The following is a 24,747-nucleotide window of genomic DNA, read 5'->3' as shown; positions in this document are numbered from 1 at the left end:
GGAAGAACCTCCGGATTCTGGGTCTTCCCGAAGGAGTGGAGGGAGCTCATGTGCTGGGGCATACGCGAGTACGATGCTCCATTCGCTGATGGGTGCGGAGGTCTCTCCGACCCCCCTGGAGCTGGAAGGGGCTCACCGGGTCCTGGCGAGGAGACCCAAGGCTGATAAGCTGCCAAGGGTGATAGCGGCAAGGTTCCATCGCTTCGCGGACAAAGAAAATGTGCGGAGATGGGCCAAGAAGGTGCAGAGCAGTAGATGGGAGAAGGCGGTGATCCGAGTATACCAGGATTGGAGCGCGGAGGTGGCAAAGAGAGCTGGCTTCAACCGGGCCAAGTCAGTGCTGCATAAAAAAGTCAGGTTCAGCATGCTGCAGCCTGCGCGACTGTGGGTCACTTATCAGGACCGACACCATTATTTTGAAACGCCAGAAGAGGCTTGGACCTTTATTCAGATGGAAAAACTGGACTCGAACTGAGGGGATGTGGTTGTATATGGTGTTGTAAATATGGATAAAGAATATTTCATGGGTGGGATGATGGCTGGGGATGTGGATAGAGTTCTGGTTAAAATTCCTAAACTTTCCTTTTTTCTTTTCTGTAGACAAGATGGGGAATGTGGGCGTCGGTGCTGGAGGGAGGTGAGACTCGGGGATGAGGGAACTGGGATAATGGCCGCAACAGGAGCTGCACAAAGGGGACGGGGCTGGTTCAGGAAAGCGCGGGCTTTTTCCCACGCCAAGGGGGGGGGGGGGGGGGGGGGGGGGGTGGAGGAAGGCAAGGAGGAGAGACTCCCACACGGGGGAGATCAACGGGAAGGCAGGGGAAGCCGGTGTCAGAAGTCAGCTGACTCACGGAAGTAATACGGGGGGAGCAAAAGAGCTAGATGTGGATCTAGCGGGGGCGGGGGGAGAGAAAGAGATTCTAGGATTGCTGCTGCACTGTCCGAGGGGGAACTGAAAATGGAAGAGGTGGTCGGGGCGGGGGTTCCCCGCCTGGGGGACTGGAGGGTGTGAGAGGCGCGAGCACGGGACTGGCCTAAGATAGGAGATGGCTAGTCGGGGGGGGGGGGGGGGGGGAGGTAACCCCCCCAATCCGGCTGACCACGTGGAATGTGAGAGGCCTAAACGGGCCGGTTAAGAGGGCCAGTGTTCGCGCACCTAAAGAGACTGAAAGCAGACGTGGTCATGCTTCAGGAGACACATTTGAAGGTGGCAGATCAGGTCAGGTTAAGGAAGGGATGGGTGGGACATTCGGGGCCGAATGCGAAGAATAGAGGAGTGGCAATACTGGTGGGAAAGGGGGGTGTCGTTTGAGGCCAAGAACATAGTAGCGGACAAGGGAGGCCGATACATGGTGAGTGGTAGGTTGCAGGGGATGGAGGTGGTACTGGTGAATGTATATGCCCCAAACTGGGACGATGCTGGATTCATAAAACGGATGTTGGGGCGTATTCCAGACCTGGAAAGGGGGGGGGGGGGGGGGGGGGGGGAGTAGATCCGTGGAGATTTGCCAGGCCTTTGGCCAGAGAATTTTCTTTTTTATCCCACGTGCATAAGGCCTACTCCCGGAATAATTTGTGTTCTGGGCAGGGCATTGATCCCGAAAGTGGAGGGAAAGGAGTATTCAGCCATAGCCATTTCAGACCATGCCCCGCACTGGGTGGAGCTGGAGGAGGGACCAATTCCCGTTGTGGAGGTTGGATGTGGGACTGCTGGCAGACGAGGAAGCATGCGGGTGTGTATTGAAAGGTATCTGGAGGCTAACAACAACAGGGAGGTGCAGGTGGTAGTAGTATGGGAGGCGCTGAAGGCGGTGGTCAGGGGAGAGTTCATCTCCATCAGGGCTTACATGGTGGAGAGAGGGCAGGGAAAGGGAGGGGTTAGTGGGGGAGATTTTAAGGGTGGACAGGAGCTATGCAGAGGCTCCTGATGAGGGACTACTCAGGGAGAGACAAACTCTCCAGACGGAGTTTGACCTGTTGACCACAGGGAAGGCAGAGGCACAGTGGAGGAAGGCACAGGGGGCAATATATGAATATGGGGAGAAGGTGAGCCGGATGCTGGCACACCAGCTCCACAAGAGGACGGCAGCGAGGGAAATAGGTGGAGTCAAAGTTGGCAGGGGAACTACAGTGCAGGGAAAGTGAATGGGGCTTTTAAGGCCTTTTACAAGGAACTGTATAGGTCCCAGCCCCCAGGGGGAAAAGAGGGGATGTGGCGATTCTTGGATCAGTTGAGGTTCCCAAGGGTGGAGGGGCAGGAGGTGGCTGGTTTGGGGGCACCAATTGGGGTGGAGGAGCTGGTTAAAGGACTGGGGAGCATGCAGGCAGGGAAGGCCCCGGGGCCGGATGGGTTCCCAGTAGAGTTCTACAGGAAGTATGTAGACCCGTTAGCCCAGTTGCTGGTAAGGACCTTCAATGAATCAAGGGAGGGGGAGGGGGACCCTGCCCCGACAATGTCAGAGGCGACAACAATCTCTTTGATCTTGAAGCGGGATAAGGACCCACTGCAATGTGGGTTGTATAGACCGATCTCGCTCCTTAATGTAGACGCGAAGTTGCTGGCAAAAATGTTGGCCATGAGGATTGAGGACTGTGTCCTGGGGGTGATTCACGAGGACCAGACAGGATTCGTAAAGGGGAGGCAGCTAAATACCAATGTGCAAAGGCTCCTAAATGTGATGCCAGCAGTGGAGGGAGAAGCAGAGATAGTGACAGCCATGGATGCAGAGAAGGCCTTCGATCAGATAGAGTGGAAGTATCTCTGGGAAGTGTTGAGGTTTCAGGAGAGGGTTTACCAGTTGGGTTAAGCTCCTATATAAAGCCCCGGTGGCGAGTGTGGTCACGAACCGGCGGAGGTCAGAGTATTTCCGGCTGTATCGAGGGACGAGGCAGGGGTGCCCCGTCCCCTCTGTTCGCATTAGCAATTGAACCTTTGGCCATGGCGTTAAGGGAGTCAGGGAAATGGAAGGGGGTGGTTCGAGGGGGAGAGGAACATAGTGTCGTTGTACTCAGACGACCTGTTGCTGTATGTGACGGATCCAGTGGAGGGATGGTTGAGGTAATGCAGATCCTACGGGAGTTTGGAGACTTTTCTGGCTATAAGCTTAATGTGGGAAAGAGTGAGCTCTTTGTGATCCATCCGGGGGACCAGGGAAGAGGGATAGACAACCTACCATTGAGGGCGGAAAGGAGCTTTCGATACTTGGGGATTCAGGTAGCTAGGAGCTGGGGGGCACTGCACAAACTTAATTTGTCGTGGTTGGTGGAACAGACGGAGGATTTTAAAAAGGTGGGACATGTTGCCACTCTCGCTGGCGGGCAGGGTACAGTCAATTAAAATGGTCGTCCTCCCGAGGTTTCTTTGTATTCCAATGCCTCCCAATTATGATCACCAAGGCCTTTTTTTTTTTTAATAAAAAAAAAGAGGGTAAGCAGAAGCATTACAGGATTTGTGTGGGCAAGCAAGACCCCACGGGTAAGGAGGGGGTTCTTGGAGTGCAGCATAGAGGGTTGGCGTTGCCGAATTTGGGTGGTTACTATTGGGCAGCCAACGTGGCAATGATCCATAAGTGGGTGATGGAGGGAGAGGGGGCGGCTTGGAAGGCATCCTGCAAAGGAACAAGCCTGGGGGCACTGGTGACAGCACCGCTGACGCTCTTGCCGACAAGGTACACCACAAGCCCGGTGGTGGTGGCAACGCTAAAGATCTGGGGGCAGTGGAAACAGCACAGGGGTGCGACGGGAGCCTCGGTGTGGTCCCCGATTAGAGACAACCATCGGTTTGTCCCAGGCAGGATGGACGGGGAGGGGGGGGTTTCAGAGCTGGCATCAGGCAGGGATTAGAAGAATGGGGGACCTGTTCATTGACAGGACGTTTGCGAGCTTTGGGGCGCTGGATGAGAAGTTTGGACTACCCCCAGGAAACGCTTTCAGGTACATGCAAGTGAGGGCGTTCGTGAGGCAGCAGGAGAGGGAATTTCCACTACTCCCGGCACAGGGGATTCAAGATAGGGTGATTTCGGGCATATGGGTCAGAGGATAAGATGTCAGCGATATACCAGGATATGAAAGAGGGAGAGGCGTTGGTAGAGGAGCTTAAGGGTAATGGGAAGAGGAGTTGGGGGAGGAGATTGAGGCAGGGCTAATGCTTCTTTGGGGTGGAGGACAGATGAGGTGCTCAGGAAGTCCAGCGAACCATGTCCATATGTTTTGGTCAAGCCCGGCACTGGAGGGGAGTTGCGGGAACAGTATCTAAGGTGGTGAAAGTCCGGGTCAAGCCAAGCTGGGGGCTAGCCCTATTTGGAGTAGTGGACGAGCCGGGAGTGCAGGAGGCGAAAGAGGCCGGCATTCTGGCCTTTGCGCCCCTAGTAGCCCGGCGAAGGATCTTGCTAATGTGTTAAGAGGTGAAGCCCCCCAGCGTGGAGGCCTGGATAAATGATATGGCAAGGTTTATCAAGTTGGAAAGGATAAAGTTTGCCTTGAGGGGGTCTGCACAGGGGTTCTACAGGCAGTGCCTTGAGGGGGTCTGCGCAGGGGTTCTACAGGCGGCGGCAACCATTCCTAGACCATCTTGCAGAGTGTTAGATGAAGGTCAGACAGCAGCAGCCACCCAGGGGGGGGGGCTTTCTCTGGGGTCATTTGAGCAAGAACACACAAATGATCCAGAAACTGACATGTACGGGAAGAATCCAATGTACAAAGTTTTGTATCTTATTGACTTGCCATGTTCATGTCTCACGCGAGTTCTTTTTCGTTTCTTTGTTACAGGGGTAGTAAGGTGGGAAATGTTATTGAAAAATTCTTAATAAAAACATTTTTTTTTTTAAAAACGGACCCTTCAACTATGGGGAATAGCTGCTCCCTATCCACACACCTCACTAATCACCCTTCACAACCAAAGCCTAGCCAACCTTTAACTTAATGGTTCATCCCAGGCTACATTTGTGTAAATCTCCTCTGCACCCCCTCCATGAAATTACATCCTTCCTAAAATGTGGCAACTAGAATTGCACACCGTACACCAGTGTGGCCTCACCAAAGTTCTACACAACTCCCATGACCTCCCTGCTTTTGTAATCAATGTCCTGAAAGTCCACAACCTCACTGTTAACCACCAGGCCAATCTGTGTTATCCGCAAACTTACTGATCCTACCCCCTTCCCTTTGTCATGTTGTTTATATAAATGACAAATAAAGGCCCAACACAGATCCTGTGACACCACTGGCTTCCGGACACCAAAGCAGCCAACTGTCACCACCCTCTGTCTCCTACCACTAAGCCAATTATGAATCCATCTTATCAAATGAGAACATCCACCCCAAAGCACACTAGACCTCAAGGCCTGAATCTTGCATCACCCCATGGGATTGCAAAATTTTCCATTTGTTACCTGCATGCTGACAATTTCAGGGAGATTCTAATGCCCCTCGTGTTGAGTTTGCACACCCAGTGTCTGGATTGGGGGGGGGGGGTTCCACAGTTCAAAGATGTGCAGGTTAGGTGGAGTCACAGGTATAGGGCAGGGGACTTGGCCTAGTTAAGGGTGCAGACTTGGATGGGCTAATGACCTTCTGTACTGTTGGGATTTACACCCAAATTCCATGAAAGAGGAAAAGTAGGAACAATATGACATGAATAATAACAATTCAGAGATAAATTATGCTGTGCTAATTTAATGGTCAAACATGATTTATTTTACAGGAGCAATCTCCATACAAAGGTTTCAGAACATTAGCAGTCAAACAGCCCAGATTTGGATAGTGACATTGATGTTGCCAATAAAACATGGTGTTTACACATTCTGCCTAGAATGCTGGCAGCTAGATCAGAAAGCCACTGTCTACCTTTGCAGAAGTGTGGAATGAGCATGCCTTGCCACATTAGGGCTACCACTTTAGAAAATTCAAACAGGTCAGTGGACAGATTCACAGCCTGAATTGGACTGCTCTACTGAGCATAATGTGGATAGAAAACATTGAGAAAATGCAAACAGATTTCACAGAAAGTATTTTCTGCCCAATTTACAGGGTGAACTTTGTTGTCAGTCCAATTTGACTGTTGGATATGAAAAAAAGTGGCAACCCTACTGAATAAATACAGTAGCAACCAAATTAGGTCAATGGAATTCTTCTGCATCAATACAGTGGCACTGATTCATTCTTTATAAATCAAAAATACTCACATTTTACAATTTCTCACTTTCACAATGATTAACATCTGGCCAGAAATCCAGAGAGTCAAAAATGATACCCTCCCTCCAAAAAAGCAACATTGTGGATAAAATTATATCTAAGGACTGTAAAAAAAAAATGTATACCATGATGAAAAGGCAGTCAGTCTTCTGGAGACAGGCCAGTGTCTCTATATTTTAAAGATGCGCTGTTCACATAGCAGGACCAGGTTAGTTGGGTTGGCAGTCAGTCAATTTGCATCCTAATGGAAAAAGATCCCACTATAATGCTATGGGGGTTCTATTAGCAAACCACCAACAAAATTATTTTTGTTCTCAAAGACAAGTCCAATACAGCAGACCTGATCAAAACTTCCTCACTTGGGAAGGGGGGAAAACACGAAAGAAAAAAAGAGAAAAATCTTACCAGGATTCTTCACTCCAAGAAAAACATTACAATTTCAGTTGAGAGAAGAATATAGAACCCATTACATGTATACAGTGATTCCAATTATACAAGTCAATGCTGCAGATGCCACTAGGAAGTTACAACTGAAGTTGTATACAGCGTAAGATAGAAATGCAGAACACATGAAAAGTGTAGAAGTATAGAAAGAAAAGGACATTAGACAGGTCTCTGCAAAATGAATAAATTGTTAGCTCAGACTACAATACTGCTTAGGCAACCTCTTCATCCTCCTCAAATTCACCCTCTTCCTCAGCTGTAGCATCCTGGTATTGCTGGTACTCAGATACCAGGTCATTCATGTTGCTCTCAGCCTCAGTGAACTCCATCTCATCCATGCCCTCACCAGTGTACCAATGCAAGAAAGCTTTCCTCCGGAACATGGCAGTAAACTGCTCAGAGATGCGCTTAAACAGCTCCTGAATGGCTGTGCTGTTGCCAATGAAGGTGGCAGACATCTTGAGGCCTCTAGGTGGGATGTCACAGACAGCGGTCTTGACATTATTAGGAATCCATTCAACAAAATAGCTGCTGTTTTTGTTCTGTACATTTAACATCTGCTCATCCACCTCTTTCATGGACATGCGGCCTCGGAAAATGGCAGCAACTGTCAGGTAACGGCCATGGCGAGGGTCACAGGCAGCCATCATGTTCTTTGCATCAAACATCTGTTGGGTAAGCTCAGGTACTGTGAGGGCACGGTAATGCTGGCTACCACGGCTGGTCAGAGGAGCAAAGCCTGGGATGAAGAAGTGCAGACGGGGGAAGGGGACCATGTTCACTGCTAGTTTACGCAGGTCAGCATTGAGCTGACCAGGGAAACGCAGGCAGGTTGTTACACCACTCATGGTGGCTGACACAAGGTGATTCAGGTCACCATAAGTGGGAGTTGTGAGTTTGAGGGTACGGAAGCAGATGTCATACAGTGCCTCATTATCAATGCAGAAGGTCTCATCAGTGTTTTCCACAAGCTGATGGACAGACAGAGTTGCATTATAAGGTTCTACTACAGTGTCTGACACTTTTGGTGAAGGCACAACGCTGAAAGTATTCATTATTCTGTCAGGGTATTCTTCACGAATTTTACTAATAAGGAGTGTTCCCATGCCAGAGCCAGTACCACCACCCAGTGAATGGGTGAGCTGAAATCCCTGGAGGCAATCACATCCCTCAGCTTCCTTCCGCACCACATCCAGAACAGAGTCGACCAGTTCAGCTCCTTCTGTGTAGTGACCTTTGGCCCAGTTGTTGCCAGCACCGCTTTGTCCTGAAACAAAGGATGCCATGTTTTTAAAGATTTTCTTTGTAGTAAAACTGCCAAGTTACAATTAATGGTCTAGTTTTAACAATGCAGGCAATACTTGTACACAATTTACATTTTAATTTGCATAATAGCAGGTATACCCTTTATGCACAAGGGGGTGACTGCAACAGGAACAATATTTGATTTTCACAATAGTTACAGTTTATTGGTTGTAGAATTTTGGGACATCAAGGTAGTGATAACTATGTAAATTAATGCTAACAAGCCTAGAGTTTAGCTTTGAAGTGGTTAAGCTACTGCAATATTAGAGTTCATTAATACCATGCCATTTTGTTAAGAATGGGAGCAGCAAGGAATAGCAGAGTTATTTGACCGAAGTGTTAGATGGCCTGAATGCCAGGTGCCAATTTGATGGGTTCCTGAAAAGCTCATTGTAGGCAGTGTTCATGTTGCAGCCTGAGCAAGTTAGTGAGGAAAGGGACATCATCCAGTAAAGGGGGGGGGGGGGGGGGGAGAAAAAGGAGACAGAACACCACAAGGATCTTGTCAAACGTCAAACACTGACCAAACATTTTAATATGGAATACTATGATGGTGAACAATGTTAGTGTATGCAGCAGTGGCAGTCAAAGGGGAGATAGGAAACTCACTGCTTACAAAAAGGTGTTGGAAACATATCAATGATTTCAAAAAGAAATTGTGGACACTTTAAGGAAATAAACAGGATAATATGTACAGGTTAGCTGTATACATTCATAAACCTAGGACAAAGTGCAATTCAGCCTCTCCTAATGAACTGACATCATTGTTTGCCCATCCAATCAGAATTCAAATAAAACATTTTATCACATGACCTCCACTAGTTGAGACCTACACAAGAGCCATCAACCAGTAACAGAGCTATTTGTACAAGTTTCACTTACCAAAAACAAAATTATCTGGCCTGAAGATCTGACCAAAGGGTCCAGAACGAACTGAGTCCATTGTACCAGGCTCCAGGTCCACAAGGACAGCACGAGGCACATACTTGCCACCTGTTTGGAAATTGGTAGCAGGTTAGAATACCATAAAAGTAACTCCAATCTAAGAAATTTATGTTTAAAGGCCTTTGATTACCTGAAGCTTCATTGTAATAGACATTAATCCTCTCCAACTGCAAGTCAGTGTCACCGTGGTAGGTTCCAGTGGGATCAATGCCATGTTCATCACTGATAACTTCCCAAAACTGAAGGGAAAGATAATCAGACATGTCAAACTTGTAGGTTTGGGTCAGTACATGTCATCATAATTCTGGAAAATTGTTTCAGGCTTAATGATGAGTAAGCTACTTTCAGCACAACTCTTCATATGCAGAACCCCTCCTGTTATGTGTGTTTCAGCCCCCACTCACTTGGAATGTTTCAATTGTGCTGCCTCGCACATTGCATGAGTGGGCATGGGAGTGATTGTAATTCCCCTCTCAACACAGGAGCAGCAGCAGGAACCATTAGGCTCTTGCCTTGCTCCCTTTCCCCCTGAAAAGATCCAAGGATATCAACCTCAAAAACTTTGTTGATTAGGAGTAATCACTCAAATTCTAATTTCTGCCATATTTAACAGCTAGTTCTTCACAAGCTGGAATCCTTACACTGGAATGCCAAGGACTAATCTGCAACAGCACAAACCTGGGTTTGGTTCACCCAATAGTAGTTGGTACAAAATTCACAAATATCCTGAAACCAGCTCGAGAACAAACTAGAAATCAACTCATTTTACCAGAATGAATCATTTCCCCTTTTCTTGCTCAATTCCAATAATATTCACAACTTCAATAAAGCGATACAAAAATCACTCACGAGACACTTCAACACCTTTGCCTTACCATCTGTCTCCATGATGGAGGCCACCCCTATCCCTCAAGGACCCAAACCCCTCTAGCCTCTTTCAACCTAGTTCATTCATGCTTGCTCTAGAACCAACCCCTACTGCCCTCACCCCATCTACAATTCCATTGCTTGTATCTTTTCCCACACCAAAGTTCTGCCAAGTTATCATTACGGTCCATAGACCTATGTTGGCTCTTGGTCCTCCCAATCCACATGTAATCACCTAGACTTCTCATCAGAATTCTGATTCAATTCTGGCCTTCTACAGGAAGCAGCAATTACTCTTCCCTCCATAATTCACTGCACACCCACAGTTTTGGTAGCCCCTTTAGCTTAAAATATTTTAAATCCTAATACACCTCAGGCTTCCTCAAATGAATTTGTACACCAAGGTGTTACAAAAATAGTACTGGTTGTTGCTGTTCCAATTGCCCAAGTTTTTTTGGGCACCAAGGGGGTCTTTGGACTGCTTCCAACACAACAAAGGCACAAGCTGGTGAAAACAGTCAGTTCTATGGGAAAGTTAGAGCCTGGTGTCAAAACCTCCCAACTTGTGGTTAACTGTTCTCATGTGGCATGACTACCAAATATGGTAACCAATGCAGAACAGCTCATCAAGAGTTGAAGACCACTCAAGTATGTTAGCACTATGGAATACACACATTTCCTCACTAATGCCCATCTCCATTAAATTTCAATGATCATTGTTCTGCCCAACACATTGTGGCTCCTTCCAATTAGTTTCAATCCCACTGCCCTCAGATGGTAATCTGCAAATTGACTACTTTGTACCAACCTATTCAAATCAAGTCATCACTAAACTAGAAACTCCAACTCTGTATCCTCACTAATCAGCCAGTACTAATGAGGAGTCTGCTTGCTATCACTGAACCCAAAGAACACATTTACTTTGATTCCTCCCTGCAACAAAACTCAATTTGTATGTATGGTCACCTTCATAAATTAATATGGTCAAAACTATGCTAAACAGCCAGACTGCCTATACTTGGCAGGATATTGGCATAATATACTCGAGTCAGAGACATGTACAAGTGTATTTCTACATAGGAAGATTGGACACATGAATTCATATCCAAAGATGGAGATATTCTGACCCACCATTCTCCATGGGTCACCGACAGCAAGAGACTCAAACCTTTCCAGGATGCAGTTTCACTCATCATTGTTTTTTTGGCAATGTTTGAATGTATAACTCCGCTTCACCCCTTTTATAATTCAGATTTCAGTGCTTGTGGCTGCATTGAGAGTTAGATCCTGTAGATGTTAAATCTTGCATTCTGAAGTGGCCAGACAGTCAAATTACAATGTCACGATTTTTCAATAAGAGATCCATAATTGACTTTGCTTTGCAGCAATATAAAACTGACCAAAGTATCCACATCAGATGATGAGTAAAAATAAGATGGTGTAAGCCAAGGCTCATGCTATACAGAAAGCACTATTCACCAGACCTGGGGTTCTGCTCACTTGGTGCAAGTACCATGGCCCACCAAGCAGTATGCTACATCAGCATGTGCTGATCAGAATCTAACAGCAGATGCTGAGCTTGAGGTGCAAGTGGCTAAAGTTCTAGAAAAGGATTTGTCATATAAAAGCAGGAAGGTGACTGCAGTCACAGTGATCTTTATTAGTATTCAATTTAATGAATTGATTTAATTTATAAACACCAATTTTGAAATGGAACTACAGAATGCAGATGATTGCAAATGGACCTTTTCTTCACCCTCTCCTACCCAGCATTCTTTTCACAATTCAGATTTAATTGATCATCGTAAATGAAAACTATGCTTGGGAAAAGTGATGGACCCAATTGGACATTTTTCAAAAGCTGGTAGTTATGGTGGCCCCCATGCTGTATGATTCAAGAGGAAATCACAATTCTCTGGCAGAAAGCAGAGTACAATATTTAAAGCAGCGGTGGGCATCAGATCAGAGTGCAGCCCATGCAACATTTTGTTGACTGTTGCCCCTGCAGAATTCCACATCCCACTGGTTTGCATCAGTGTAGTTCTTTTCCTACCAGTACACCTAATGTGACAAGTACCGCTGCTTCAAGGACTTCCAAATTCAATTAAGTCCAAGGGTTCAATAGCAGTCAAGTGACAAAGGCAGACAACTAGCTGGCAATTCACATGGGCATCAGTCGCATTCCAGGCAGCTAAGCCACAGCAGGTGTGCCCAATTTATGCCTCAATTATCTGATAATGATTACATTGCCACCAGTGGGAATGTGCAGTGGGAAAATGGTCTGCTGTACTTTCCACATTACCACTTTGAATGCTTCGTCAGGGTTGTAGTGTCTCTAAAACCCTACATTTTAGAATCTTCATACATTGGACCCCCCCCACCCCATTTAGACACCAGGTGAGATTTCATAGTGTTTTGTAGATTAAATTAATTTGCCATGCAACATTTTAGAAACGAACTTTAGGAGATGAACTTGAACTGGTTAATTCCAGAGAATGCAATCTAATTAAAGTAAATTAAATCCAGAAGTTTAAATGAATTAAGTAATTATTCAAATTACCACAAAATATCTGGTCCCTGGCACCAGCATGCATATGCTTGAATTGCTGTTTCTAATCTCAAGTCGGTTCATTTGATGAAACCTCACGTCCAGGTTTCAAACATCGCACCACTGCTGACTTTGCAGAAATCCATTAGCTCAAGGCAAGCTTCAGTTTGGTTCTGCACAGTGCAACCATACTAATAAAGCAGATGGAAATCTTGAGATCAATCCCTTAACTGGTGGGCAGGGAAGAATGTTAGCAATTTTTCAGAAAATGGATAAATCACTTACAAAAATGGGTGCAATCATTTGGTGAAAGTAAGGGATGTGTTCATCCTCAATCAAGCAGAACACGCGAGGAAGTGGTACGTTTAGTAAAGACTCACCTGCAAACGGGTGGATTCTGCATCCCTATTAAAACACCAGTTCATAAGCCGCTTAAGATCCCAATTAAGATCATTTTATTAGTCGTTTTTAAGTAAACCCTTTTAGTCGATTTTGATAAAATTCAACCTTTTTTGCAATTGAGGAACTAACTCGATTTCCCAATGTAATTGAGTAAACCTCCAAAAGATTAAGCCCCATAAAGGCTTCATTGATTAATAAACCCATCTCTACGAAGAGCCTCATAAGGGAGGTGCCCTATTCTTTGTAATCCCGGCACCATTGATGAAATCCATTTTGATCATCCGCCCCAAAAAAAACTCAGCTAATTTTCCGTTGTAATTCTAAAGAGCACCATCTTTATTCAGATTTAATCCAATTGCTGTACAAAGGAACGTGCCCTAAATACCCTTACTCGGATTTAATGAACAAACACTCTTCCCCCTCCCAAAAAAAAAACCGCTTTGCCCCTGCACCAAAAAATTCAATCGACACCGTCGAATAAAGCCCAGTCATTCCAGGGGTATCACGCACGTTAATATACCCCAGAGACGATCCAGCCCTCACTAATCCTCGAAAGGAATGAAGAAATGGTGCGTTAGCAACAATCCATTAATAATCGCGGATAAACCCAAAATTCAGACACTATTGATTCGCCCCCTCCCACATTGAGAAGCCGCCACGCCGCACTCTCCCGCTCAGACGCCATTACAGGGCCCAGCCGGGCCGCCTGCAGAGACCGCGGGAACCGCCCATACGCAGCACAATCAGGGAGTGGCGCTGCGGAGCAGCCATGCTGAAAAATGCGGGCGGCTCCCCCCTCAGCTAGGCCGCACTGGCGCCTCGGCGGCTCCCCTCGCCCGGCCCCTCTCACACTACCACACACCTTGGCCCCGATCTGATTGCCGCATTGGCCGGCCTGAAGGTGCACGATCTCCCTCATCCTGGTTGCTCGGAGTTTTTTTTTTTTTTGTTCCTTCTCTCTTCCCACACACGCCGCTCCTCCTCCCTCTGCTTTCCGAGCACAAAAGAACGAGACGCGCAAAGTGAGCCGCTGCTGCGCCCGCTGCACCATATATAGCCGTTCCGCTGAGCCTGCCCTCGCCGGCCGGCTACCGCCTCTGATTGGTCGGTCACATCGACCATCAGGGCCGCCGCTGCCTCTAATTGGCCGGCCAGCCCGTCCATCAGAGCTGCCGCTCCCTTTGCACACGAGCCGCGCTGTCAGCCGCCGGCTCTCACTATTGGCTGAGATCTGCTGCCTGGGCCAGAACACAGCTACTCCCAATGATGGCTGCATTATGCCATTTAGCAATGCACCGGCCTTTGCAGCATATGCAAAGTCAGTAAACGGATTTCAACAACCACATCTTTTTTTAAACTTGCATTTTTACACTTTACATATATTTGCTTTATATTTTTAACATGTTATTGACGGACAAATGCATATTAGACGTGTTTCTCTCAGATCTAACCCGATGATTACTGTAGATTCATTCCTTTGCATGCGCTATTTCTCCTGATGTCTTTAACATCCACCCGATCAGTCAGGTGGCACCTCAGTTTAACATCGAATCTGAAAGACGGTGCAGGGCTCCTTCAGTCCTGCATTAGAGTGTCAGCTGCAGATGCATTGAAGAGGAAGAGGTCGGTGTGATGCATAGACTTGGTGGGCTGTATTGGCTACTTCTGTGCTATAAAATACAACGTAAATCGGCAGCAGGGTAGCAAAGTGGCTAGCACTGTGGCTTCACAATGCCGGGGTCCCAGGTTCGATTCCCCGCTTGGTCACTGTCTGTACGGAGTCTGCATGATCTTCCCGTGTCTGCATGGGTTTCCTCCCACAGTCCAAAGACGTGCAGGTTAGGTGGATTGGCCATGCTAAATTGCCCTTAGTGTCCAAAAAGGTTAAGAGGGGTTATCGGGTTATGGGGATAGGGTGGAAGTGAGGACTTAAGTGGGTCGGTGCCGACTCGATGGGCTGAATGGCTCCTTCTGAACTGTATGTTCTATGTTAAGGAGCATAGACTACTTATGGAAACCAAACTCAACCCTGTCACTACGTGCAAAGGAGCAAATTTGGCACTTCATGATTCTATAATTCTGACTGTTTTGCCCCTTGTGTGATCAGAGGGTACACGTCTCACAATTGTCACTAGCAGTGGTGAATTTAAATACAAAGCAGTAACTTATCAATCCAGGAGTCAGGCAACAATCACATGCAAGAGAGCTTTACACAGAGTAAACTTGGATTTATTTACAAATTATTCACAGAAGTTGAAGCAACAGCACAGCTGGCAATTCCCAATGGTTAACTGCTGTGATCAGTGAAAAAAAATCTGTTTTGCTAGACCCTATCAACAAATTCTGAAAAAGATCTGCAGGTAATATATAACAGCAACATCAACTTGCATTAACATAACACCTTTAACATCAAAAAATGCCCCAGAGTGCTTTTATGAGCATTATTAAACAACATTTTATACCAAGCCACACATTAGGATCGGTGACCAAAAGCTCGGTCAAAGATGTAGATTTTAAGGAATGTCTAAAAGGAAGAGAGCAAGGTTATGAGGTATAATTCAAGAGCTTAGGACCTTGGCAACAGAAGACACAACTGCCACCGGTGGAGTGAAGAAAATTGGGTATGTCTCTCTCACTCTCTAGCAAGCAAGGAAGATAGAGCACAGCCCATGGAAAGAACTTGCACGTGGAGTCTTTGAACATGGGGAGGCTAATGTGCTGCAGTTACCACTTGGCTCTGGCTGACCAGGAAAGTCCATCTCTTGCCATAGGCTCGTCCGAAGGATTTACAGATTGATAATCCGGAGAACTTTGTTTTAATCCCTGTAGCGCACAATGACTTACGAGAGACGAGAAGTGATGAAGTCGATCCAGGCTTTATTAAGCGATGCTTGTCCCCAGCAGCTCAGCAACAGAATGAAGCTGCGGGGAGAAGCTCGGGTTCTTATACTCCGCCTTCAGGGCGGAGCCAGAAGTCGGCAGATCCAACCAGGACCCGGGATCTGTCAGCCAATAGCATCTCGGCTTCACAGGTCCCACATGACCCCTAATACATACCACCACATTCACCCCTTGTTAAAAAGGAACCCGGCGGGCTGGTTGTTCGCATGGTGGTAGGGGTTTACAAGGCTGGCCCTGGAACAAATTTCGGACAGTGTTACTACAGCTTTAGCCCTACACTGGGCTATGTACAAGTTTGTGAGAACTATTTACAATATGAGCAAAAAAAAATTTTTTTGTTACAACAACATTCTTGGTGTCACACGGATTCTCCGAGTCGAGCGGGCGGTCTGGTCTTCCTCGTCGATCGCCTCAGCCCCGGTGGTGGTGCAGGTGCTTGCTCGGACGTTGTCGTCTCCGGGAGCATTTCGCTGTTTGTTCCTGTTTTACTCCTGGGCGGGCACGGGAGGAGGACCAATCCCCCCGGGAAGGGGGTGGTCGCGGGGTGCGCCGGTGGCAGGGAGGGGATGATTGGTGTCGGGGGTGTGTGTGTGTTTCCGGCGGGCGCCAGGTCCTGCAGGGAGACCGTGTCCTGTCGGCCGTCGGGGTACGCCACGTAGGCGTACTGCGGGTTCGCGTGGAGAAGGTGAACCCTCTCGACCAACGGGTCCAATTTGTGCGCCGGCACATGTTTCCGGAGCAAGATGGGTCCTGGGGCCGCCAGCCAGGTTGGCAGTGACATTGCGGAGGAGGACCTCCTGGGGAAGACAAGGAGGCGCTCATGAGGCGTTTGGTTAGTGGTGGTACACAGCAGCGACCGGATGGAGTGGAGAGCGTCCGGGAGGACCTCCTGCCACCGGGAAACTGGGAGATCCCTGGACCGTAGGGCTAGTAGGACGGTTTTCCAGACCGTGCCGTACTCCCTCTCTACTTGCCCGTTCCCCCGGGGGTTGTAGCTGGTCGTCCTGCTCGAGGCTATGCCCTTGCTGAGCAGGAACTGGCGCAGCTCGTCACTCATGAAGGAGGACCCCCTGTCGCTATGGATATACGCGGGGCAACCGAACAGTGTGAATATGGTGCCACGGGCTTTAATGACTGTGGCCGCTGTCATGTCGGGGTAGGGGATGGCGAAGGGGAAATGAGAGTACTCGTCCACCACGTTCAGGAAGTATGCGTTGCGGTCGGTGGAGGGGAGGGGCCCTTTGAAATCCAAACTGAGGCGTTCAAAGGGGCGGGAAGCCTTGATCAGGTGCGCTCTATCCGGCCTGAAAAAGTGCGGTTTGCACTCTGCGCAGATGTGGCAGTTCCTGGTGACTGTACGGACCTCCTCCACAGAGTAGGGGAGGTTGCGGGACTTTACGAAATGGTAGAATCGAGTGACCCCCGGGTGGCAGAGGTTCTCGTGGAGGGCTTGGAGGCGGTCTATTTGTGCGTTGGCACATGCGCCGCGGGATAGGGCATCGGACGGCTCGTTCAGCTTTCCAGGACGATACAAGATCTCATAGTTGAAGGTGGAGAGCTCGATCCTCCACCTTAGGATCTTGTCATTCTTAATTTTGCCCCGCTGTGCATTATCGAACATGAAGGCTACCGACCGTTGGTCGGTGAGGAGAGTGAATCTCCTGCCGGCCAGGTAATGCCTCCAAAGTCGCACAGCTTCCACTATGGCTTGGGCTTCCTTTTCCACTGAGGAGTGGCGGATTTCTGAGGCGTTGAGGGTCCGGGAGAAAAAGGCCACGGGTCTGCCCGCTTGGTTAAGGGTGGCCGCCAGAGCTACGTCGGATGCGTCGCTCTCGACCTGGAAGGGGAGGGACTCGTCGATGGCGCGCATCGTGGCCTTTGCGATATCCGCTTTGATGTGGCTGAAGGCCTGGCGAGCCTCTGTCGACAGGGGGAAGGTAGTGGACTGTATTAGCGGGCGGGCCTTGTCTGCGTACTGGGGGACCCACCGGGCGTAATATGATAAGAAACCCAGGCAACGTTTCAGGGCTTTGGAGTAGTGGGGGAGGGGGAATTCCATAAGGGGGCGCATGCGTTCGGGGTCGGGGCCTATTATCCCATTGCGCACTACGTATCCCAGGATGGCCAACCGGTTTGTGCTAAAAATGCATTTTTCCTCGTTATATGTGAGGTTCAGGGCGTTAGTGGTCTGGAGGAACTTTTGGAGGTTGGCGTCATGGTCCTGCTGATCGTGGCCGCAGATGGTTACGTTGTCGAGATACGGGAACGTGGCCTGCAACCCGTGCTGGTCAACCATTCGGTCCATCTCCCGTTGGAAGACCGAGACCCCGTTCGTGACGCCAAATGGGACCCTTAGGAAGTGGTATAGACGCCCGTCTGCCTCGAAGGCGGTGTACTTGCGGTCACCTGGGCGGATGGGGAGCTGGTGGTAGGCGGACGTGAGGTCCACGGTGGAAAAGACCTTATACTGGGCAATCCGATTGACCATGTCGGATATGCGGGGGAGAGGGTACGCATCTTGCTGCGTGTACCTGTTGATGGCCTGACTATAGTCTACGACCATCCTTTGCTTCTCCCCGGTCTTTACTACCACCACCTGGGCTCTCCAGGGACTATTGCTGGCCTGGATTATGCCTTCCTTCAGCAACCGCTGGACTTCAGACCGAATAAATATCCGGTCCTGGGCGCTGTACCGTCTGCTCCTAGTTGCGACGGGTTTGCAATCTGGGGTGAGGTTTGCAAACAAGGACGGCGGTTCAACCTTGAGAGTTGCGAGGCCGCAGATAGTGAGTGGGGGTATTGGGCCGCCGAATTGGAATGTTAGGCTCTGCAGGTTACACTGGAAATCTAATCCCAGTAATGTGGGTGCGCAGAGTTGGGGAAGGACGTAGAGCCTATAGTTCTTAAACTCCATCCCTTGCACCGTTAGGTTTGCGATGCAGAACCCTTTGATCTCTACGGAATGGGATCCTGCAGCTAGGGACATCTTTTGCGTGCTTGGATGGATGGTCAGAAAACAGCGTCTTACCGTGTCTGGGTGAATAAAACTTTCAGTGCTCCCGGAGTCGATCAGGCATGGCGTCTCGTATCCGTTGACCAGCACCGTTGTTGTTGTCGTCTGGAGCGTCCGGGGCTGCGATTGATCCAGTGTCACCGAAGCCAGTCGTGGTAGTAGTGTCGCGGCGTCTTCTTCGGACCCCGTGGAGCCGTCGATGCTGGGGTCCTTTGTTGTCAACCAAGATGGTGGTGTCCATGAATCGCACGTGGCCGGGAGTGGACAAAATGGCCGCCCCCATGGATCGCACGTGGTCGGGGGTGGACAAAATGGCCACCTCCATGAATCGCACGTGGCTGGAGGGTCACAAGATGGCGGCGCCCATCCTCCCCTCGTGGTGCCCGGGACCCAAAATGACGGCGCACGCGGGTCGCCCATGGGGCGCTGGGGGGGGGTTGGGGGGGTGTTTGGGATGTGCTGGGCTCGTTCTTCTCCGGGGATTGCGGCGACCCCCCGGGACCAGCACACTGCCGCGTAATGGCCCTTTTTGCCGCAGCTTTTACAAATAGCTGCGCGGGCCGGGCAGCGCTGCCGGGGGTGTTTCGCTTGTCCGCAGAAATAGCAGCGGGCCCCCCCGGGATGGTCTGGCGCTTTAACCGCGCAAGCTTGCGAGGGTGGGGGGGGAGTTTGTCGCGACGGGGGTCCATGGAGCCCAAGGGGCTGCCGCGCGGTCGGGGCCGTAGGCGCGGGCGTTTTGCGAGGCCACATCAAGGGAGGCTGCAAGGGCCCATGCCTCTGAGAGTCCGAGCGACTCTCTTTCCAAAAGCCTTTGGCGGATTTGGGGAGAGTTCATACCTGCCACAAATGCAACACGAATTAGCAGGTCCATGTGTTCGATCGCGTTCACCGGCGGGCAGCTGCAGCCTCGTCCCAAAATTAGCAGCGCGGCGTAGAATTCCTCTAGCGATTCTCCGGGACTTTGCCGTCTCGTCGCGAGTTGGTGGCGCGCGTAGACCTGGTTAACGGGCCGAACGTAGATGCCCTTCAGCAATGCGAGCGCCGTCGGGAAATCCTCTGCGTCTTCTATGAGAGGGTAAATTTCCGGGCTTACCCTCGAATGCAGGACCTGCATTTTCTGGTCTTCTGTGATCCGGCCGGGGGCCGTTTGGAGGTAGCCTTCAAAGCATGCTTGCCAGTGTTTGAATACTGCTGCCGAGTTCGCTGCGTGGGGGCTGATCCGCAGGCATTCCGGGGCGATCCGGAGCTCCATAGTCTTTTAAGCTCGCTTAATAAATTGTAGCGCACAATGACTTACGAGAGACGAGAAGTGATGAAGTCGATCCAGGCTTTATTAAGCGATGCTTGTCCCCAGCAGCTCAGCAACAGAATGAAGCTGCGGGGAGAAGCTCGGGTTCTTATACTCCGCCTTCAGGGCGGAGTCAGAAGTCGGCAGATCCAACCAGGACCCGGGATCTGTCAGCCAATAGCATCTCGGCTTCACAGGTCCCACATGACCCCTAATACATACCACCACAAGCCCTTTTCGCCCGGTTTCTGGAGGTGATTTGAGGTGCAATTTGTTCAGTTTGGTGGGTTAGGAGTCCCACATCAAAGGAATGCCAAATAAATACAAAACTAAGCAGCAGAAAAATAAGGAATCTAATCGTCGGACTTGGAGGTTTCGAGAGCTTTGTTAAGAAAATGGCGGAGACTCGTGCAGCATCGATGGCCACTCCTCTAACCGCTGAGATGCTTACAGGCATCTTGGTGGCGGAGCTCAAGAAACTACCATGGGAGGTCTCTGAGGACCACGAGAGGACAATTGAGGGGCCGATGTCCACTATTCCAGCGGCCTTGGCAAAAATTGATGGAGTGATAAAGGCGTAGGGTGCGGTGCTAAAGGAATTGGAGGTTGCCCTTTCAAGGCAAACTGACCAGATCATCTCCCTGGAACCGGAGATGGCGCAGGTGTCCAGTAACTACAAGGCATTAAGGGCCAAAGTGGAAAATTTGGAAAATCGCTCCAGAAGGCAGAACTTGAGGATGATCGAGCTGCCGGAGGGCTTGGAGGGTCCGAATCCAACATGTATGTTGCAGATGTTTGGGAAGATGGTGTGGGAGGGGGAAATGGAGTCCCCTCCTGAGCTGATCGGGCCCACAGGTCGTTGAGGCAGAAAGCCCAAGCTGGTGAGCCATCGTGTGTGATCATCATGCTCTTTCACAAGTTATCAAGAAAAGGAAAGAGTCCTGCGGTGAGCAAAAGATCATCGAGACTCCAGACTGCCACGTTGTGAGGATCTACCAGGATATTGCCGCAGAGCAAGCCAAGAGGCTTGCAGCATTCAACAAGGCCAAGGCCACATTGTGTAGGAACAATGTTCAATTTGGCATGGTTTACCCTGCCCTCCTTTGAGTGGCTTATCAATCGAAATATTATTACTTTGAGACTCTGGAGGAGACGGAGGCATTTGTACAGTAGCATGGACTGGGATTGAGAGAACTGAGAATTATATTGGTTGGGAGATGTCTGTCTGAGGATGGGAGTGTGATTTTGGAGATTTGATGGGGTGTTTATTGGGTGGTTTGGAATTTTGGGATTGAGCTGGAGCGCTGCCCATTTGTGGCGACCTTTGGGGTCTCGGACTCGCCAGCGTTGCAGTCGGGGGCGAAGGCGGATGCTCTTGCCTTCACCTCACTAATGGCCCGAAGGTGAGTTCTGTTTGGGTGGACGACTGATTAAGCACCTTATGGAGTTTCTGCACTTAGAAAAGGTCAAGTATACCATGAGGAGGAGTCGACATAAGGTTTCTACTTGAGATGGCAGACTTTCATTTCCTGTTTCAGGGAGCTCCTCACTATCAGATGTTGGGGGGAGGGGGGGGGGGGCTTGTTTCTAGGTTTGTGTCTATTTTTGACTTGTTTGTTTTTCTGTTTTGATGTGGGGGGTGGGGTGGTTGAGTTTGGAATTGTATTATATATTATGGGTTTATGGTGTTATTTTGAATACATTTTCTCAATAAAAGTATTTTATAATATATTTTATATAAAAGAAGAATGACCATCAAGATCAGGGGTGGGACCAAAACCAGAACTGGCTCACAAGAGCAGGTCAGAGGCTGGGAATTCTGTAATGAGTGACTCTCCGCCTGACTCCTCAAACCTTGTCCACATCTGCAAAGCACAAGTCAGGAGTGTGATGGAATCCTCTCCATTTGCCAGGATGAGTGCAACTCCAACAACACTCAAGAACCATCCAGGACAAAGCAGCCTGATTGGCACCCCTTCCACCATCTTAAAACTTCACTCCCTCCAGCACACAGTGGCAACGGTGTGTACGATCGATAAGATGCATTGCAGCAGGGGCAGCACGGTGGCGCAGTGGGTTAGCCCTACTGCCTCACGACACTGAGGTCCCAGGTTCGATCCCGGCTCTGGGTCACTGTCCGTGTGGAGTTTGCACATTCTCCCTATGTTTGCATAGGTTTCGCCACCACAACCCAAAGATGTGCAGGTTAGGTGAATTGGCCACGCTAAATTGCCCCTTAATTGGAAAAAAATTAATTGGGTACTCTAAATTTTGCGGAAAAAAAGATAAAGATGCACTGCAGCAAATCCCCAAGGCTGCTTGACATCACCTTCCACACCTGCAACCTCTACCATCTAGAAGGGCAAGGGCAGCGGCGCACATGGGAACACCACCAACTGCAATTTCCTCCAAGTCAACACCGTTCCTAGTTGGAAATATGTCACCGTTCCTTCACTGTTGCTGGCACAAAATCCTGGAACTCTGTCTCTAACAGCACTGTGGGTGTACTTACATCACATAGACTTGAGCAGTCCAAGAATGCAGCTCATCACCGCCTTCTCATGGACAATTGGGGATAGGCAATAAATGCTGCCCTAGGCAATGATGTCCACATTCTGTGAACAAATAACAAAAGAGCCAGATACAGGGCCTCCTCAGAACAGATATGTGCAAGAGGGCAGAAACAGAGGAATGCAGTGATCCTGGTGACTTCTTAGCCTGGAAGAGGTCACAGAGTAGGGATGGGTGAGACTATGGAGGGTTTTGAAAACATGAGAATTTTAATAGCGAGGCATCAACGGACTGGGAGCCAATGTAGGTAAGAGGCGATGGGTGAACAGGACTTGGGCTTAGGACACAGATAGTTTAGCTTTGGGTTACAGCAACAATGTTTCGAATACGCGAGGATTCTTGGTTTTAGTCATTTTCTTTCTCTGAAGTTCGAATAAGTTCTTTGCCAAGGTCAAGCAATCAAAATGCTAATCATCCTCATAGCTTAGAATATACACTGACACAATTTCTTATAATTGTTCTATTTTGTTTCCTGTTAACTTTCTAAATCTTCAGAAATCTGTTTGACAAATGAAAACAACTAGAGGCGATATTGTAGTCTGTCAAATGTTGCTTATATTATTCCTGGTGCCACTTTCCATGGGGAACTTTTATCTGTTTGAGGGAGATGATGATAATTTTCTTTTCATACAGCAAGTAATTGTGATCAGGAACACTCTCTGAAAATATGGTGGAAGCAGATTCTACACTAACTTTCAAAAGGGAATTGGTTAAATAATCGAGGGGCAAAACATTGCAGGCACATGGGGCAAGAGCAGAGGAATGTGACTAACTATCATTATTTCACTGTCATTGGGTCAAAACGCTGGAACTCCCCCCTGTGGCGCACAAAGACTCCGTGAGACGAATAGAGTGAAGTCGATGAGGCTTTATTAAGCGTGTCTGTTCCCCAGCAGCCCGATAGTAAACTGGCCTGCGGGGGAAGGCACCGGCTTCTTATACTTCGCCTTCAGGGCGGAGTATGAGGTCAACGGCCAACCAGGACCCGGGATCTGTCAGCCAATGACATTAGGGCTTCCAGTCCCACATGACCCCCAATACATACTACCACATTCATCCCTTGTCAAAAATGAACCCGGCGGGGTGATGCTTCGTATGGTGGTAAGGGTTTACAGTACTGGTCCTGGGAGGATAGAACAGTTACATGGTAGTACCGTATTGGACAGTATCGTCCTGTTACAACTATTTACAGAGGATATAGGAAAAACAAAATGTTCATTGGACAGTCCATCTTTGTTTTACATCGACGCCACGAGTCGGTCGGGCGGTCTGGTCGTCCGTGTCGATCGCCTCGGCCCCGGCGGTGGTGGTGGTGCTTGTACCAGCGTTGTCGCCTCCGGGAGCCGCACGGTTTCAGCTGTCGGTGCAAAGGGGAGGGGGACTGATCCTCCTGGGAAGGGGGCGGTCGCGGGGTGCGGCGGCGGCAGGAAGGGGGGCGGTTGGGTTGATGGTGCCGGGGGGGTGTGCGTGGTGCCGGCGGGCGCCAAATCCCGCAGGGAGACCGTGTCCTGTCGGCCGTCGGGGTACTCCACGTAGGCGTACTGGGGGTTTGCGTGGAGGAGGTGAACCCTTTCGACCAACGGGTCCGCCTTATGTGCCCGCACGTGCTTTCGGAGCAGGATGGGTCCTGGGGCCGCCAGCCAGGTCGGCAGCGACGTTCCAGAGGAGGACCTCCGTGTCGGGATGTATAAAACTTTCCGTGCTCCCGGAGTCGACTAGGCATGGCGTCTCGTGGCCGTTAATTAGGACCGTTGTCGTCGTCGTCTGGAGAGTCCGGGGCCGAGCCTGATCGAGTGTAACCGAAGCGAGCCGTGGTTGTAGTAGTGGGGTGGGGTCCGTTGTTGCCGTCCAAGGTGGCGTCGGGGATGGACAAAATGGCCACCCCAATACCTCGCCCGTAGCTGAGGGGTCACAAGATGGCGTCGGGGGTGGACAAAATGGCCGCCCCCATGCGTCGTACAGGTCGGGGGCGGTCCAAGATGGCGGGGCCCCTCCTCCCCTCGTGGTGGTCGGGACCCAAAATGGCGGCGTCTGCGGGTCGCACATTGAGTGCTGGGGGGTCTGGGGGGCGCTAGGACCGCGCGGAGTTCCTGCATTGCGAGCGCCCGGGCCGCGGGCGCTAGGACCATGCGGAGTTCCTTGGCTGCGAGCGCCAGGGCCGCGGGCGCTAGGACCGCGCGGAGCTCCCTCGCCGGGGACAGCGGTGGTCGGGGCCAAGGCCGGCGGGTCAGTACTGTGAGCGCTGGGACCGTGAGGAGGTCCCTCGCCGGG

The 24,747-nt window shown here is 49.7% G+C and overlaps 1 protein-coding gene and 1 long non-coding RNA gene across 2 annotated transcripts in view; one reads left to right on the top strand and one right to left on the bottom strand.

Moving 5' to 3' along the window:
- LOC140399059 (uncharacterized) overlaps positions 1–24,747 on the top strand; it is a 231,556-nt gene that overhangs the window by 90,587 nt on the left and 116,222 nt on the right. The gene's annotated exons all lie outside the window — the stretch shown is intronic.
- Positions 6,692–13,740, bottom strand: LOC140399057 (tubulin beta chain). The gene is made up of 4 exons (XM_072488151.1): positions 13,566–13,740; positions 9,017–9,125; positions 8,824–8,934; positions 6,692–7,903 (listed from the first exon to the last, which is right to left on the bottom strand). The coding sequence occupies exons 1-4, from the start codon at positions 13,620–13,622 to the stop codon at positions 6,849–6,851; spliced, it is 1,332 nt and encodes a 443-aa protein (XP_072344252.1). The 5' UTR covers positions 13,623–13,740; the 3' UTR covers positions 6,692–6,848.

The sequence above is a fragment of the Scyliorhinus torazame genome, chromosome 22 (assembly GCF_047496885.1).
Source record: "Scyliorhinus torazame isolate Kashiwa2021f chromosome 22, sScyTor2.1, whole genome shotgun sequence".
Lineage (NCBI taxonomy): Eukaryota > Metazoa > Chordata > Chondrichthyes > Carcharhiniformes > Scyliorhinidae > Scyliorhinus > Scyliorhinus torazame.
The sequence above is the reverse complement of the archived record's forward strand: the minus strand, read 5'-3'. Positions and strand labels throughout refer to the sequence as shown.

What these genes read in the sequence shown, in the direction of transcription:
- LOC140399057 (XM_072488151.1), bottom strand. Translation starts at nt 13,622, where the DNA reads ATGAGGGAGATCGTGCACCTTCAGGCCGGCCAATGCGGCAATCAGATC. An exon ending in CTATTACAATGAAGCTTCAG is followed by an intron (nt 8,935 to 9,016) that starts GTAATCAAAGGC and finishes ATTTCCAAACAG; the next exon opens with GTGGCAAGTATGTGCCTCGT. An exon ending in GCCAGATAATTTTGTTTTTG is followed by an intron (nt 7,904 to 8,823) that starts GTAAGTGAAACT and finishes CCTTTGTTTCAG; the next exon opens with GACAAAGCGGTGCTGGCAAC.